Here is a 19,272-nt window from a genome sequence, read left to right as displayed (position 1 = left end):
CCATAAAAGCGTCACAGGCTGATGTGCCCGGCTGGGCTGTTCTTATAGCACCACATCTTCTCCCACTCATTAAGATTCCCTCTCACCCTACAGCCACTGGGGGGTCGGGGAAAGAGTATCAACAACAGGCCTCTTCTTGTCCCTTCTCTCCCCTGCCTTTGCACATCTGACTTCCCAGCCCCTGACAACAACTCTCCAAAAATAACTGCAAGTAGCAAATTAAATCCAGGATGCAAAGGAAAAAAAAGGTCAGAATGTGTAATATCTGTAGCCAAGCACGGAGCACATTAACCAGGGAAAGAACAGTCCTTTATGGAGGCCTACTTGTCTCTGCTGTTTCTCACAGTCTTCACTAGGTCAGTTTCCTCCCTCCAGTCCTGAGCGGCTGGATTTTGTTTGACTCTAATTTCAGCCCAGCAACAGGAGTTACTTTAACTCCATCTAAATCCTTTTGTCACCTTCAGTGACCCTGGAAGCCAAGCAGGGAAGGTGAAGATATAAAGAGACAAGCAGCTTGTCTGGTAGCCATACAGGACATCTGCATAACTCCTCCCCCAAACAGCTAGACTTAATCTCGACACTAATCTCTAGGAACTACTCACGGATATCCCCTGCTGTACAGTAGCTGATGGGCTGTGTCCAACAGGCTGTAGCAAGGCAGTTGCACAGAGTTATCCAGAACAGAGAGTTTATTCAAACTTTACCTTTTTGAAGTGAGGTTAAAAACATACAGTGTTAAACTGCAAAACAGGTGTGAATGGCTAAGTTCTCCACTATAAAACACAGAAATTGAGGCCTGATCCTTTCCTAATCACTGCATTTGTGCTTATGGTGGAGAAATGGCTCAGCCATTGAAAAACAGAAGCTCCAATCAGGAAAGAATCAGGCACCCATTTCCAAGTTTAATGGGAACCTACCTGACCACTTAAACATGTGTGCAATGTTCAGAATTGATGCTACCACACAAGCATTTCACCATCTAAACTCAAGCAACTTTTTGTACCCACATTCAAAGAGCAAAGAGTGAACCAACCTTGAGATGGCTAAATAGAGAACAGTCTTTTTCAGTATTAATGATCATAAAAAGGTATGCAGCAATCAAATTCTATAAATATTGTACCAGACAAGAGCTCTCTACCTTGGTATATATTGGGTGGGTGGGAGAGAACACCTGCAAGGGTTCAGGTTTTCATTCAGTAAGGCCAAGAGACCTTTGGTAGCATGAAAATCCATTCTTGTGACATAAGCTTTCATACAGTACATGGATCTAATGAAGATGGCTTGTGTCCCAGAGTCTTTGCTCCCCGTCCCCATCACCACCACACCAAAGAACTATGAGGTTTTAAAGATACTCTTCACATGGCTATTATTTCCAGTTTTCCTAGCTGTAGGCAAAATCTTGAACACTTCGCTATGTGCCCTGAAGGTTTGACACCATCTCTGAAGGGTTTTGAGACTACCAGGTCTTTCTAAGACACCCAAGCATCTAAATTTACACTTATGTTGATTTACCAATATTCCTGCTCCCACTGAGTCTAAGGGTCATGGTGCCACAAACCCCTGCTCTGAAACTGCCGGCTTACTTGACTAGGCGCAATGTGTCCTTGCGTATGTTGATCAGGCTTCTCAGCGTCTTCACTGGCTCCTGGGGTGGTGGGGCAGCATATGGAAACTAGACAGAAAGAGAGGAAACAAAAGGGATTGGGCATCTGAGGTGCCATTCAGTTGAAATGGCCCCACATATAGTCATCAGTAGAAGAGCAACATATATTTTCATTATGAATCTTGCATAGGCAACACATATATTCTTATTTTTGAGAATAAAGGAAAGAGGAGACCTCAACAGGTTCACTATAAACAAATGAGAGGCCCAGTGCATCGTTGACCCAACACTTGGCAAGTTATAAGACTGTCAGGGCAACTGAATCGATCTCTATCAAGGAGCATAAAAGACCATTTTAGTTGACCCCTGAGGAGACTCAATTCAGCTGCCTGATGAAGAATCTTGCAACAAAAAACATGCTGGACCTTAATACATTGATTGTTCCTAGTACACAATTCTTCCTTCATTTCCTACAGTCCCTTCCCTCCTTTTGCTTATCTGTGACTAGAGACAAGCTCTTGGTTATATGATATTGTGAAGAATGCTATGAATCAGAGAAACAATCCTAGTTCTGTCAAAGGCTGCAACCTCCTGCATCTGAATCAAAGGCTTGTATTTTAGGAGCACAGAGATGCAGCACGTAGGCAGATGATCTTCCCAACTCTGAGTTCTTTAAAAAGGAGGCATCAGCAAATATACACACGCTTTCACAATGCTGCTGCAGAGAATCTCGGAACACAATGGCGTGAGGCAATGGCAGCAAATTGTGAACAGTTCCAAATATGGCTGATGATGGGCAGTTCAAAAGATACAAGTGGGAGTGGGAGCAAAACACAAAAGGCACGTGGTTTATAGGAACATTCTATAGTTCTTCTATACTATTCTTCTCCCTGCCACATTGGGAGAAAGGAAGGGGCTAGGGAAAGTGGAGGGGCAGACAAAATATCTGAAGACCGGATCCCTCAGTGGGTGGCAGTGGTAATTCTATCCAGTAACTGAAGGGACCCTTATTTCTTGTGGAGGAACAGGGGTCTGGGGTCTGGGGAAAGTTCTCTCTAAAATACATATGCAAGTATGTTAAATAAAATAAAATAGCCTGGTGCAGAGGCAGCTCAATGTGACATTCAAACCAGTACAACTGATGAACTCTGATGAGAACAGCCCTCTCCATACCTGCAGGAGATTTAGGAGATGCATAGGGCTTACCAGATTAGCTGGTTAGCCCTGCCCTGGAACCCTAGAACTCCTGGTACTGTTTGTGACCAGTGGTCAAAGCACCAGAAGGGGTGGGGTGTATCTAGAACATCGCCTTTGTTTTAATAGGAGGGAGTTTTTACATCTTGAGATTACTAAGGTGTCACTCTTCACGGTGTGTGTGTATGTGTGTGTGTGTGTGTGTGTGTGTGTGTGTGTGTGTGAGAGAGAGAGAGAGAGAGAGAGAGAGAGAGAGAGAGAGAGAGAGACTTTGGAGGAGGACTTTCCAACAGAGGTGGTCCTTGGCAGAGGGTGAAATGGCGGCGGGAGAAGGACGTGCCAAGTCAGGGGGAAGGCACACCGGCTAGATCAAAGCCATCACACTCTCTGGTCTTCCCATTCAAGGAGACAACATCAGCCCACCTTGCCTGAAGCTGGTGCTACTGAATGCCAGGTCAATAAATGCAAAGGCCACAAACATCCAGGAGGTTATCCTGGATGGCTGACCGGGCATCCATTATGGAGACCTGGTTGGATGAGAGGGGAAGATATAAATCTCTCCCAGCTGTGCCCACCAGATTTCTGGGTGCAGCATCAGCCAAGGCAGGGTGGGTGGGGAGGTGGGGCTGCCCTGGTTCATCGATAGGTCGTTCCCTTCACCATATGCACTGTCCACCATTCTGACCAGTTCGAGTGCCTGCACACAGTGCTGGGATCGCGAGACAAATTTGGGATTCTGCTGGTATACTACCCGAACCTCCCTTGCTATCTAACAGTCACCCTGCCCAAGCTGATCTTGGATGTGGCATTGAGGACTCCAAGGCTGTTAGCCCTGGGGGACTTTAACGTCCATGCTGAGGCCACTTTGTCTGGTGCAGCTCAGGACTTCATGTCCTCCATTACAACCATGGGCTTGTCTCAACTGATTTCTGGTCCCACACATGACAGGCCATACACTTGACTTGGTCTTTGGGTCAGCAGTGGTGCTCTGTCAATAGTCCAGGAGACCTTAATACCATCGTAATGGATGGTTCCCTATCTGGTGAAGTTTGGACTGAGGATGGATCCAATACACATCTTCAGGAGTTGGGGACCAGTTAGGATGTTCTGCCCTCAGAGGCTTAGGATTCCCTGACGGCTCTGAAGGATTTTCCTGCGGAGAGAGTGGACAATCTTGTTGACGCCCTAGTCTCCCTCTGGTAGGAGGAGATGGGCCGGGCAACTGACAAAGTCGCACCTTGGCATCCTCTCCCAATATGCAGAGTCCATGTGACTCCCTGGTATACGGGTGAGTTGTGCACAATAAAGCAGGTTGGTAGACAGCTTGAGCATCAATAGCGGAAAACGCAATGAACGTGACCGAACACTGGCTAGAGCCCATATTAGGGCACATTCTACAGCAGTGAAGAAATCCTATTTTTCTAGCTTTTTCAAGTGGTTCAGGGTCTCCTATGTGAGGGCCCAAAGACCATCAAACAGAACCTTCAGCAGCCCACTGTGATAAATTTGTGTTACATTTTGCAATTAAAATTGCTTGTTCTGACTTGGATGCTACGGTTTTTGCAGCACCAGAACTGGATATTGTCAATACACCATCTGGTCTTATTATATTGGATTGTTATCAGACTGCGTTGCTCAAGGAGGTGGACAGGCTGCTTGGAAGGCTGAGGCCTCTCACATGTATGCTCAACCCTTGCCCTTCATGGTTGATGAAGGGAGGGACTGGGTCCATGGATGGCAGAGGTGGTGAATGCCTCTCTGAAGTAGGGGGTGATGCCCTCTCAGCTAAAAGGAAGCAGTCATTAGGCCCCACCTTTAAAAGCCCTCATTGGACCTAGATGATTTAAATAACTTTCAACCAGTTTCTCACCTTCCCTTCTTGGGCAAGGTATTAGAGAGGGTGGTGATGTCTGAGTCCAGGAAGCCCTGGATGAATCTGATTACTTAGATTCTTCCCAGTCTGGCTTCTGGCCTGGATATGGGACAGAAACTGCCTTGGTCACCCTGGTGGATGACTTATTCTGGGAGATGTATTGTGTTATATTTGGTAGGTTCTTTTGCTTTTTATAATTTTCAGTTTTAATTTGAAGCTAAAAATTGTGGTTTTTAATCTGACTTTAAAAAATTAGTTAATTTTATTACATGTATTGTATCTGTATCTATCTTATTGTTGTGAGCCGCCCCGAGCAGTAGTGTACTGGAGGGGTGGGGTATAAATATTTTAAACAAACAAACAAACATGATAATATAGACAGAGGGAGTGTGTTGATTCTCCTGGACCTGTCAGCGGCTTTCGATACCATCAACCATGGCAGTGTTCCCTCTAACAGGGATTCCCAAATATTGTTGACTACAATTCCCAGAATCCCCAAGTGCATTGGCTTTTGCTTGGGGATTATGGGAGTTGTCAACAACATCTGGAAATCCCTGTTAGAGGACCATGGTATCCTTCTGGGTCATCTCTCCAGGTTGGGACCTGGGGGCATGATTATACGGTGGCTCCGCTCCTACCTGGAGGATTGTACTCAGAAGGTGGGGCTGGGGGGTGCCTGCTTCACCCCTTGGCCTTTGGTCTAAGGGGCGCCACAGGGGTCTATTATGTCTCATATGATGTTTAACATCTACATGTAACCTCTAGGAGAGGTCATCTATGGGTGTGGGCTGTGGTGCCATCAATATGCTGATGACACTCAGCTCTACCTATCTTTTAAGTCTGCAGACACCAGGGAGGCAGTGGATGCTCTGAACCATGGTTTGGAGGCTGTTCTGGACTGGATGGGGGCAAACAAGCTGAAACTTAATCCAGATAAGATGGAAGTGCTCTGGGTGGGTAAAACTGATCATCCAAGTAGTGAGGTAAATCTGGTCTTGGACGGGGTTGCACTGCCCCTGAAAGACAAAGTCCACAGCTTGGGGATGTTTCTGGACTCAACACTGTCCTTGGAGGCTCAGGAGGTGATGTTGTGCAGAAGTGCCTTTTACCAGCTATGGCTGGTATGCCAGCTGTGACCCTACTTGGAGAAGTCAGACCTGAACTCAGTTACTCATGCTTTAGTAACAACCAGATTGGACTACTGCAGTGCACTCTGCATGGGGCTGCCCTTGAACATAGTTCAGAAGCTTTCGCTGGTCCAGAATACTGCTGCAAGGATGTTCGTGGGTGCCAGTCCCTTCATGAATGTCACACCCATCCTGCAACAGCTTCATTGGTTACCAGTTCACTTCCGAACTAGATTCAAGGTGCTGGTCTTGACCTTTAAAGCTCTACACGCCTTGGGGCCAGGGTACCTGTCGGACTGCATTCGCCCATATGAACCTGCCAGGGCCCTCCTGCTCATGGCCCTGCCACTAACAGAGATCCGGTTGGCGGGGACTAGCGACAGGGCCTTTTTAGTTGTGGCGTCTCAGCTTTGGAATGCCCTCCCCAAAGAGCTTAGCCATGCTCCCTTCCCCTCAGTGTTTTTAAAAAACAATTAGAAACATTTTTAAAAGCTTTTAAAATGTTTTATCTGCTGCTTATATCTGGTAGGTTTTTTAGTTCTCAGTTTTTAGCTTTTTATAACTTTTAATTTGAAATTTTTAAAATTTATCATTTAAAATGTGGTTTTAGCCTGGTCTTTTGTTTAATTTTTTACTTTACATTGTATCTATTTTATTAATGCTGTGAGCCACCCCAAGCAGTAGTGTACTCGAGGTATAAGTATTATTAACCACAAGTGAATTTTAGCCCGTTGAAAAACGGGCGCTAGTAATGCTTTCGGCCCCCGCCGCCGAACCTCCCAGCTGCCCGATCCCACCATTTGTACAGGAAAGAGGAGCTCGCCAGCAGAGCTCCTCTTTCTGCAAAGGCTCTTCTCAAACTGGCTCTTTGAGCGGAAAGGACGCCCTTTCCGCTCAAAGTGCCAGTTTGAGAAGAGCCTTTGCAGAAAGAGGAGCTCTGCTAGCGAGCTCCTCTTTCCTGTACAAATGGTGGGATCGGGCAGCTGGGAGGGCGGTTCGGTGGCGGCATTTTTCAGGGCCAATTTGGCCCTTAGTAATTTGGCGGGGGGACGGGAATGGTGGGATCGGGCCCCAAGGTTCCCCCCCCGCCTTGCTTTACTGGCGGCGCCAGGCCTCGGCGGCGGCTCCGCCGCCACCTCAGCCAGCTTCCCCGCCGCCTCTTCCCCCGGCGCCTCTCTCCTTTATTTGCGGCGGCCGCTTCTGGCCCCGCCGCCGCCTCACCCGCACTCCCGCCGCCAGTTGCCCCGTCGCGGCCACCGCCACCTCTGGCCGTGGCCACGGCTGTGCTGCCGCCTCTCCCGCACTCTCCTCCTGGCGTAGGCGGCGGCCACTTCTCCTTCTCCCGGCCCCAACATGGCCGCCGGGTCCTGCCGTTCGTGCCTCCCTTGCCCTGTTCTGGGCATGCCCAGAACAGGCCAGGCACGAACGCACGCTTGGTGTCCGTCCACGGACGGACACCAAGCGTTTTATTAGAGAGGATAATCATCATACAATTGTGGTTTCTTATACCCTTGCTAGTGAGAGCTCTTTTTTAAACAAGAGAGGAGATTACATTTTTCTCTATGCCTGCTGGGAGAGTGAAACCTCCCAAACAGCAGCAGCAGATATCCCATGCGTGCATTATGGCCACATTACAGCTGCCTTGGGAACCTTTGTCCTGAGATTCTTTTTATGCTTGCGAGCAGGATGTTTCTGCTTCAGCCCTGAACAAATGATGACAACGCCAGCCACAGTTGCACCAGGATTCAGTAAAGTCAGGTGAGAAGGTGGTAGCTGGCAGTACCTCCTCAGCCCCTTACCCATGTTTTATCTTCTCCTTCCCCTTTCCCATTGCTCTTGCAGCCACCTAATGTGCCCAGTGCTGTAATACAGGGTATTTTTCAGTCTACTGATGCAGCAGAACATTGATTTAAGATCAGAATCTGGCAGTGGGTTTTATTCTCTGCCTGCCTGTTATGGAATGAATACAGATTTGCCTATTTAACCAGCTGTGCTCCAAAGGCAAATGGGATTAGGGCTGCTTAACATCCGCCAGTCACCTGCGGTAAACTGTGACAAAAATGGGTGGGGGGAGAATTTGCTCAGGAAAACAATTCAGTCCGGAAGGAAACGAAAAGAGTAAGCAAGACAGTGAGCATGACCTTGTGCAACCTTGAGCCATTAGTATTGGTTGACTGAGGCTCTCCTGGCCATGCAAATGGTCAACTTCAGTTTAAGAACTGATACCAAAACAGAATCCAGTCTTCCAATTATTTCCATAGATTCTGGTACAATTTGGAAGACTATCTCTGTTCCTTACCTATTCATATTCATTCTCCCTCTCTAAAAAATAAAGTAGAGTAGGAGTAGAGTAGGAGTAGCAATAAAGCAAGCTGTTTCTGGCTTACAAGTAGTTTGTAGAACATGCACAAAATAGGTTAGACAAGCCTGCCAGGACCTACTGTTCCAATGAACAGAATTAAGGTTCTCTATGGAACAGTGCGCTCTGGTAAAGAACAACAAATATTAACCTACAGTGATCAACCTTGCCAGACTATTCTAAAGGCACATGTGTCTCTATGAGGACTCACTGGTCTATCAATCATGTACTGTGTGCACTTATAGCAATCATTTCTGCAACAAAGATCTTGCAATAGCTTTCAATTAGTAACACAGTTTAAGTTCAAATTGCCCATATGAAAAACAGATTCTAGAAAAAGGGCAAGCAGACAGTCAAACAATAAGCAAGAATGAAGCATATCACTACCTTCAGCAAGCATTCCTGCATGCCACAGGCATGCCACAGGCAGACTCTAAAACTGCAACTATATATCAGACCTGAACAAGCAGCCCTAGCCTTCTAAGAGAATCATTAAAATGGGATTTGCCCTTGAGCATCAAAGCCTTATTAAATGCCAACTGGAATTCACTTTTGTGGCACGCTCATCCATACTAATCCATTCTTTAGAGACACTAATTTTCACTTTCTTAACAAGTCCTTTCGGAGACAGTAGCTCCTGGCTGGCATGTGAAACAATAATACTTCATGAAGAATACACAGCAGGGCAGATGAAAAGCCATTCTAGTAAGACTCCTATGACCCATGAAAGATAGGTGGGGCATGTAGGCATCCCAGTACAGATTACTTGGAAATATAGCTTTGATAGCCAGCAACTCCATCAATGCCACAGCAGGACCCACCCAGTCCAAGAAGGAACATAATATTTTAGGATCCAGAACCTGAAGCATGTGAAAGGTTCCCCTCTGGAGTTGTACAACACTCCATACTACAGAACACTGTCAGCACTGTTTCTTCAAGAGCTTGGACATTTTAAGACAGCAAACAATTCTCTTTAGATTGCCAACACATATCAACTCTGAGTCAGTTCATGAGAAAGTAAGGTTAGCAGATGCTGTTGCACATGGAAAAGAGCATCCTGATGTCAAGCCTTTTGGTGCCACCAAGTGGTAACATTCCGATGCTACTTTAAATTTAATGCAGAGGAGCATGGGAAGGGAACAGGGCAACTACTAAATCAATTAAGATCAAGCTGGTGTGAGAGTTCTCATGAAGCCAATGAAAATATACTTGAACCAAATCCTGTATAAATAATTTGCCCGCAAATATAGGATTTAAGAGCTTTGTTCTGTCCCATTTCCTCTCCTGCTGCTCTCCATGCTGTAAACACCCACATCAAACACAATGATGAGGAATTTTAACTATCCCTTGTAGCAGTTCTTCCAAGTCTCTTATCCCGAAAGCTTGACATACTTCATCACAGCTAAATGTCTTTCCCTTGCAGTCCCCACTGGATACATATCCCATTATCCTTTGCAACTACTATATTCAACATTGCTGGGGAGCAGGCAGGCCCTTGTGAATGACAGGAAGAAGCAAAAGTGTTCCTGGAAGCACAGGAGCATGCTGACACACAGAATTAGGGATGTGCACGAGACGGATTTAAGTTTAGTTTCGAGCTCGAAATGGAATGCAAATCCCTGGAATGTTTAATCAGAACTGGATGAGCCAGTTGTTCTGATGAAACAAGCTCGGAACATTTAGAGTGTTCCAAGTGCCACTTTGGAAGACTTCCCCTCGCCGGGGAGAGCTGGTCTACTGATTGGAGTTAGCAGGCCTCAGTGCCGGACTTAGCGTGTCAGTCTGTCTTGGAGGACTGGTCTATATGCCACGTGAGGTGGGTAGATCAGGCCTCCATCCCAGACTTAGCACATCAGCCCGCCTCAGAGGGCTGGCCTACCAGGTAGACCAGCCCTCCAGCAGGTCTGTTGGAGATGAAGTTCCAGTGCATCAACCTTTTGTACCAACTATCCTAATGACCACTAGGGGCACTGGGAGTAGAGGTAGTTAGTGAGGGTCTCCTTAGCTGTCCCTGCTTGCCTCTACTCTATGACCCCTGCCTTGACTCCTCAGTTGCTTCCTGTGCCGAGTCAGTCCTCTTCCTTTCCTCTTGGAGAATAGAAGGAAACATTTCTCTCCCCCCACCCATCGATCCATTATGTAGCTCTTGGACTAGACTCTTGGACAGGACTAGATCTTTACTATTGAAAACGTACTTCACCAAGAAACCTGTTGTACAATCTAAACTAAATAATCTCCACGTGAGTTCTTCAGATAACTGCAACAACTACACTCTTCACTGTACTCCATAGCTGGAGTGGGTGGCTTCTTTTGTTGGTGCTTTGCTAAATAATTACAAAATCCAACCGGGCCAACACACTAAGCCCAGGGTGAGAGCCTGATCTACCCACCAAGCTCAAAATAGGCCCTTCATCTGAAGAGCATTTTTCATAAATTGATAAGCTGGCGATGCAATACACATATTTAAGGTGACTCCCAAGTACTCCTTTAAGACCTTCAAATTTATTACATAAATACAGATGACAATACCATGTTAAAAGCATAGTAAAAACAAACACATGTACGTTTCGGTTTGGAAAATGTATGTTCCGGCGTGGTTTCGCATAAACTCATTCTCACCAGTTGTTGTTTCAATGTCTTAGCTGACCACCACATTGGCCTTAATGTCATACTTATGTAATGTTCTCTGACAGTACATTACTGTCATTATTTATTTATTCATTCATTCAATTTTTATACCACCCTTCCAAAATGGATCAGGGTGGTTTACAATTACAAAGTGTTTTGTTTCGAGCTCGGGACTTGAAAACGGGCTGTTTTGAGTTCAAATGTTCCAAGCTCAAAATGTTTTGCACATCTATACACAGAATGAACGCCTACTAATACCCCTGTGGACTGAGCAAAGAGGCACCTTTTTAATGTGGTGATTCTCTTTATTGGGCAGGGGAGAGCAACTGGCCCTATTCATCTCCAGAACAGCATCCCTCCAGGAGCTGTTGCTGGCTGAGTCCTTTGGGGACAGGGAGCCATCTTATTTATTTATATCTTTAGAAACTGCTTTGGGAACTTTTGTTGAAAAGCAGTACACAGTATAAATATTCTTTGTATTCATACTGTGAAGGAATTACTGCAAGACCACTTTTATGACCATGCATTCTTGCTCTGTAGCTTTCCTCCTCTTTGATTACTTGCAGTGATGTGGAACAGAAAATTTTCCACTGCTTCCCTGCCTCCACCCCAAAGATTTACATTTCTAAGAATGCATTGTTTCACAAAATTAAATTGGCAAGATAATATCAGTCAAAGTGAAACTTCCATAAGTTATAATTAAGTTTGTTCAGGTGACTATTCCTAGGAAGCATGCATAGATAATAAATATAGATAATATAATTGCTTAGCTCTTTGGGCAAGTTAAAATTGATATGCAAACCATTTCTTCAGTCCCTCTACTTCTTAAAAAATTCACACCACATAAGAAAGTGCATACTATTGGGTTGTCATGTCTTAAAATATTTACAAGCATTCCAGTAAAAAGAAATTTCAAAATAAAGTTTTGAATTTGTTTAAAAATGAAAAATGTAGACCACATTAAGTGCGCTTTATGGAGCTTTACTCCTAACCAAATATTGCAATTCAAATACTTTCAAGGTATTTAAATAGCATATAAAGTTAACAAGGTTTATGTTTTCAATTGTGCTTATTGAACATAAGTCAAATATCATAAATCTGATCCCAACTGATTTAGGACACCAAAAAGATTTCCTGAAATTTTTTCCAATTTAGTATCTCTTAGGAAATCCACATCACCAGGTACACTGGAAGAGGGGGCTTCCACCCTTCTCACTTTAAGCCAAGTTTGCTCATGAGAACACTAGGGAAATATGTAGGAAGCGTTCACTCTAGGACCCTTCCGTGCTGCTGAGGCATTGTTTTTCTGTTATCAGTGAGAAGCAGAATTAAAATAGTGGTTCCATATGGCACTTCATATAGCAACACATTATTCATCAAAGCCTGTCCTCGTGGCCAGGATCCTTATACAGTGTTCACTCAGAGGTCAGTCCCATTCAGCAAACATTCCCTGCAACTTTAATTAAAAGCTTCCTCCTTGCAGCTTCAGCCTCCAACTGCTTTCGATTCATTACTGATGAATTGTCCCTAGTCAGTGTCTGTGCCCTGTGAAAGATTTAATTACTGGGTTCTTGTTATCAATTTGCAGGGTTTTTAGTGCAAAATATCATTATTTCTGGAATGAATTAGGCTGACAACAGCTAAACCTAGGATGGAATCAATAAAAGAAAATTTGGATATTATTAACCTGCATGGTACCTGCAAGAATAAGTCCTCAAGACATATTTCCATATCAGGACTCAAGAATAAGTCCTCAAGACATATTTCCGTATTCAGCACCTGACAGTCTGCGTTTAATGAGCAAGCAAACCAGAGGGTACCTAGTATTAAAACAATAGCTTCCAAATATGCAGCTGTTTATAATGTAAAAGGGTTTGTGTTTTGTTTAGTGTTATAATTCACTTGTTAATCTAGGGTTTCAAATCTACAACATTTATTAAAGACTATGCAGTGATTCTCAAACTTGGGTCCTCAGGTGTTATTGGACTTCAACTCCCATAATCCCCAACCAAAGGCCACTGAGGCTGGGGATTATGGGAGTTGAAGTCCAATAACACCTGAGGAGCCAAGTTTGAGAATCCCTGGACTATGGGATGCTGAAGGCAGCTGTATTGGATTCAAGCTGTCTGGACTCTGCACAGAGGGAAAGGTAGAGTACTCTTCAAAGTACCTTTTAACAACACAGGCTACCTGAGCTATACTTTTGAATTAGGGGGAGGAAGCACTTCCTTCCTTCTTTGGCTGTGTCTCTAATTTCCTGCACAGTTAGTACTGATTCTGGCATTTTAGGCAACTTTTAGGAGCCAGTGTAGTGTAGTGTAGTGGTCAGAGTGTTGGACTAGGACTGTGGAGACCCGGGTTCAAGTCCCCCATTCAGCCATGAAACTCACTGGGTGACTCTGGGCCAGTCACTTCACTCTCAGCCCAACCTACTTCACAGGGTTGTTGTGCGGATAAAAATAACCATGTACACCAGTCCGGACACCTTGGAGAAAGAGCGGGATATAAATGTTAAAAAAACAAACTACAACTCCCATCACCCCTACTACAGCTGCAGTGGCGCAGCGGGGAAGCAGCTTACAAGATGCTGTTAGTTCAAATCCCCACAGGTGTGCTTCCCAGACTGTGCCTAGTAAATATATATTTGTAGTCGCCTATATCGGGCAGCTGCAATATAGGAAGGTGCTGAAGGCGGATGCTCACTTCAGTGACAACGGCAAAGACATCATCTCATACTGCGTGGGAGAAAGGCAATGGTAAACCACTCCTGTATTCTACCAAGAAAACTACATGGCTCTGTGGTCGCCAAGAGTCAACACTGACTAATCGACATAATCTTTCCTTCCCCCATCCCCAGGCAATTTGGTCTAGGAGGTGTACAGTTCGCCAAGTCACTAACTTCAGCCAAATAATTTTTTTAAGCAAGTCATGAGAAATAAGAATGGAAACCCTCTGGAAGAGCTCATTTGATCTGGAACCAAACTGTACATAACTGCTTAGCAGCTGCTCCCGACATCATCATCATCATCATTTACATTTATATCCCACTCTTCCTCCAAGGAGCCCAGAGCAGTGTACTACATACTTAGGTTTCTCCTCACAACAACCCTGTGAAGTAGGTTAGGCTGAGAGAGAAGTGACTGGCCCAGAGTCACAGCTGAAAGTATTGGTGCATCCCAAACTACATATTTGATTTCTTTGGGTGGGGGGATACAACCCCATACAAGACAGGCTGAATATCTCCCGCTGGACTAGTAGAATTCACAGGTAGCAGGCCCTCAAATTTATCTGAATTAAATATCCATTTCTATGACTTCATTTAGACCAAAACTGCCTCTAAACACTGATATAGGACTTTCACTGCAGGGGTGTCACTATAATAGGTCAAGGGGAGACAGTTGTCTGGGGGTCCACTGCCTTGATCAGGGGCCCCAGAGGCAAGTCACATGACTGACTCCCCCAGCCGCGCACCCTCCCGTGTTTCCTTCAGTTGTATTCATCCTTCGAAATTGACGTGAGTGTTAAGACCTGGAGCTACCAGAATAACATGTCTTTCTCTAGTACCATTAAATGACTTACATCGTCCACAATTCACAAAACCTTTAAAAAAATAATTTAGGATGATATTGTAGGGGATATATATATCCCCTACAATATCATCCTAAATTGTGGACGATGAAAGTCTATATATATCTTCAGTGAGTGGGAGGCATTTTAAAATCTTGTCTCTGGGCCCACTCCGACCTTGCTACACTCCTGTTTCACTGCCTTCCTAGAACTGAGCGATGGGAATGGGTAGAACTGTGTGTCATTAGCACGTTGGTGACAATTCAGTCCAAGTCTCCAGAACTTGGATGGGTCATAATGAAACTTCATAGGAAACTGCCACATACTGAGTCAGACCATAGGTACATCTAACTCAGTGTTGTCTACACAGACTGGTAGCAGCTTCTCCAAGGCAGCGGGCAGGAATCTCTCTCTGCTCTATCTTGGAGATGCCAGGGAGGGAACTTGGAACCTAGATGATCTTCCCAGAGTGGCTCCATCCCCTAAGGGGAAGATCTTACAGTGCTCACACTTGTAGTCTCCCATTCATATGCAACCAGGGCAGACCTTGCTTAGCTAAGGGGACAAGTCATACCACAAGACCAGCTCTCCTCCATAATCATTTGTCTGCCTCTGTCACCAACACAGCTTAATACATTATCTCCTACATTCTGCAGCATTGATGGGAAACTGGAAAACTGTATTGATCTTCCAGTGCTGCCAAAAATAATTCAATAGAAAGAGCAAAAGCAGGAATCCACTGCACTCTTACAAAAGAAGAAGACTATCATGTCATTTCTTAGCCAAAGAACAATATTTTGATGACGCTGCAGATACACACTTGGTTAGGTATGTAATCAGCAAAAAAAAAAAAAAGTAATCCTCAGATTGCTTTATCCTTAAAGCAGTATAGCACTGCTTTATACACTGTAGTTCTGTTTAAATATGGACATCTGAACTGGGTGGAGGAACTCCAGATATTAGTGGAGTGTCCAGAGCCCCCAGGCTGGCAGAAAGAAGGATAGTATTTGTGTACTCCCCAGAGGTCCTGGAAATTCTGCACTAGATTTTATTGCAATTTAAACCAATGATTTAGAATCACTTAGCTTTAAATCAATCCATACTGATTAAAAGGGTTTGGTGCCTGCTATGACTGTGGTCTACCTGTTTAATTAAGCTCTGCCTCTCTAAGAAATCTCAAAGCAATCCCTGGCAATATGCCTGGATTGGGTAGAAGCTAATCTGGTTTCATGAGGTCACAGTTTCATTCCCACCAACCTCCAACCTCAGCACTCCCTCCACTTTTTAAAGAACGAGATTCAGAGTGTCCCCATTGTCTTTTAGCTCATGGCAACTGACTGCTAATGATATGGATCTATATTGTAACTGGCTTGGATGATCAACGGAGACAAAAGGAACTGCTAAGTTACAGGCCAAGGTCGTTCACATGATCAAAGGGGCAGGGCAGGGCGGGGGTGGGGAGGCAGCAGCCTACCTGCCTTCCCACACGTGATCGGAGCCCAAACAGGCACTGGGAAAGTTCCTGCTGCTGGGCCACTCCTTCCCTCCGCTCTATGGCAAAGAGAGCTGCCGGCAGTCCAGGAGCCCATGACCCAGGATGAAGTAGGAGGGGCACACTTATTCTCCTACCTCACTTTTAGCCCAGGTAGAAAAGCAGGGGTACCCAGGGGAGGTGCAGCAGGATCGGGAGTGATCCCAGCACTTTTCATGACCAGCCTTACCTGGGCTAGCCTTGCTCTACCCAGGTAGGGCCAATCATGAGAACAAGCTCACTGATTATTCTGATTGCAACTTCACTCGGGAATTGCCTGTCTTACCTTTCCAAGGATCTTCCTATTACCTTAAGGTAAAGGCAGTAAACATACCTGTGCATACCTTTTACAATTCTGCATGTATTCCCATTTTTTGCCTGAGCAATGGAACATTTCTGACTCAAGTGTTGAAGTCTTGCCTATTTGCTAGAGACACTGCACTCCTTAAGTATAGTCTAGTTCTACATAAATGCTGGCTGCCGATAAGTTTCCGGGCAAAGTACAAGGTTTTGGTTATAACCTATAAAGCCCTAAACAGCTTGGGCCCTGGGTATTTAAGAGAACGTCTTTTTCGCTATGAACCACACCGCCCATTGAGATCATCTGGAGAGGTCCGTCTGCAGTTGCCACTGGCTCGTCAGCACTCGGGGACAGGCCTTCTCCATTGCTGCCCTGAGGATTAGGAATACACTTCCTGCTGAAATAAGAGCCTCTCCATCTCTTACAACTTTTAAAAGCGCAGTCAAGACGCATTTGTTCACCCAGGCTTTTAATTAGATACTGTTTTAATTGTGTTTTAATAGTTTTAACTTTTTAAATTTTAATTGTTGAGATATATTAATGTTAATCTTTTTATTGGTTGTTTTTATTGTCCTGTAAAGCGCCCAGAGAATTTGCATTTTGGGCAGTATAGAAGTGTGCTAAATAAAATAAATACAGTCTAACAGATCACCTGGAAAGACCTCCCTTTAAACCATTGTGGGATACCAGACTTCTCAGACTTCAAGAGGCTCTTCAGCTTTGTTTACCTATATGGATTATTTTTAAAAAGAAAAGAAAAGAACAGTGGGCCTGTAGCAGCAAAATCCTGGCTTGAGAGTCTCTTCAGATAGGGTTTCCTCATAAGTTTAACCCAACTGGTCACTGACAGATCCAACTCTTGAGTTGGGCGCAGTGTCATTACTCTGCTGAGATCAGGTCTCCCACCATGACACAAGAAACCCAAGTGACAGGACTCATCTAGTTAATCTTCAGAAAGAGCCTGTTCTATTTTGGGCAAAGCAATCACCATACTCTTTTGCAGCAACACTGCCAATTCTACAGCTCTAGGAAGAAATGTGTGAAATAATCTTCCATTACATTAGATGCCCGGGGGCAGATCAATAGAGGTAATGCCACCTTGGGAGGGGAAAAAAATTATTTTTACCAGTGATCATGCTGAAACAGTGGAGATTGTAATGGGCAAACAGAATTTGAAAATGCAACTTATTTGAAGTACAGTCTTTTACTCCTTTACATTTGCTGCCCCAGTGGGCATAACAGCCACCCTTTATTTTTGTAGGATACACAAGAAGAGACCTCACAGAATAGTGCAACCAAATATGATCAAGAGGATGGAGCTCCTTCCCTAAGAAGAAAGCATTTGGGCCCATTTAGCTTAGAAGAAGCAAAGGGAAGGGAAAAGACAGAAGGAAATATGATAGATGCCTGTAAAACTATGTGTGGTGCAAAGCAAGAAAATTTTGCTTTGCACCACAAAATGGACAGAAATTTTTGCCCTTTTCATAATAGTAGAAATTGGGGTCACCTAATGAAAGAGATGGCCAGCAGATTCTGGACAGCAAAAAGAAGTACTTCTTCACACAATACATAATTAATTTTAGAAATTTCTGCTACAGGATGTGCTGATGGCCACTGGATTATATGGTGCAAAAAAGGTAATGGACAGATGCATGGAGAATAAGTCTGTTAGCAGGTGCTGGGTATGATCGTTCAATGGATCCTCTAAGTCCAGAAGCAGTATGCCACTGAATACCATTTGTTAAGTAAAGGGACAAGAGCAGAGGAGGGCTCTTGCCTACATGTCTTGCTCAGGGGGTTCCTAAAGGCATCTGATGATCTACTGTGGGGAGGAGGATGCTGGGCCAGAAATTAGGGTTGCCATATTCTGGGTCTCCAAATCCGGGTGCCTAATTTGCATATTATGTAAATTAGCTTGCAAATAAATTGCACGTGCAAATTAGCAGCTGCACTTTCTCGTTTACTTGTATTTGCTCTGGATATCTACCAACAATAGTTGGGGAAGCCAGCGTGGTATAGTGGTTAGAGTGCTGGACTAGGACCGGGGAGACCCGAGTTCAAATCCCCATTCAGCCATGATACTTGCTGGGTGACTCTGGGCCAGTCACTTCTCTCTCAGCCTAACCTACTTCACAGGGTTGTTGTGAAAAAGAAACTCAAGTATGTAGTACACCGCTCTGGGCTCCTTGGAGGAAGAGCAGGATATAAATGTAATAATAATAATAATAATAATAATAATAAAATATATCTTTGTCTGACCTTTTTTCTTGTACTTGTAAAAGTGAAACCCTCCCAGCTAGCCTCCTGTGCTCTCTCTCTCTTAATCCAAGTCCAGCAGTTGAGCAGAATACTGACTGCACATTTTGCTCCATAACTCTGCTTCTACAAGGGCTAGAGCTTAGCTTTTAAAAAAGCAAAGAAAGAACGCTGAAATCCAGGTGAATCCAGGTGGGCTAAGCAATCCAGGTGAGATGCTTAACCAGAATTCTGGGGGCCATGGCAATGCTAGGGCAGATGAACCTGTGGTCTGAGCCAGCAGGGCACTTCTTAGGTTCTTCAAGCTCAGTGGTGTTCCCTGTTTCTACCTTTTGATTGGTCAAGAGAGGTTTATGCCACCAAAAACAACATTTCCACAAGCGGAAGGAAAAGAAAAAGACAGTCCTCAAAACCTTAACACAGGCCATGATGTTGGCCTTGTAGAGCAAGAGAAAAACATTTTAAATCTTGCCCTGGGGCTGGGCTATGCCGAGACAAATCACTGCAATGTGCTCAGTAAGTGATGCACCACAGAGAGGGCTTCTTCACAGGCGAGTGAAAACATTATCTAGGCCAAATGCCTTGATAGGAGGAAATGCCCGATTACCAAGAAAATAGAGGGCATTTAGAATACAAACAAGGAAGTCAGGCCTGCCGAGGAGCAGGATTTCACATCTCTCTGCTTCTTTGATGTCTAGAGAAAACACAGCATTCTTACACATAGCCTACAATGGCCTCTTCCCTCACACACACACACACACACACACACACACACACACACACACACACACACACAGACACACAGACACACACACACACACACACACGCGCGC

The 19,272-nt window shown here is 44.7% G+C and overlaps 1 protein-coding gene across 6 annotated transcripts in view; it reads right to left on the bottom strand.

Annotated features, from left to right (window-relative positions):
* RNF157 (ring finger protein 157) overlaps window positions 1-19,272 on the bottom strand; it is a 110,791-nt gene that overhangs the window by 45,291 nt on the left and 46,228 nt on the right. For all 6 annotated transcript variants that reach the window (XM_053295368.1, XM_053295372.1, XM_053295373.1 and 3 more), the window contains one exon: window positions 1,584-1,672. In XM_053295368.1, the coding sequence (XP_053151343.1) occupies window positions 1,584-1,672 (89 nt within the window). The remainder of the gene's footprint in view (window positions 1-1,583; window positions 1,673-19,272) is intronic.

Source organism: Hemicordylus capensis, chromosome 2, assembly GCF_027244095.1.
Source record: "Hemicordylus capensis ecotype Gifberg chromosome 2, rHemCap1.1.pri, whole genome shotgun sequence".
Taxonomy (NCBI): Eukaryota; Metazoa; Chordata; class Lepidosauria; order Squamata; family Cordylidae; genus Hemicordylus; species Hemicordylus capensis.
This window is presented reverse-complemented; position numbering and strand designations above follow the sequence as displayed.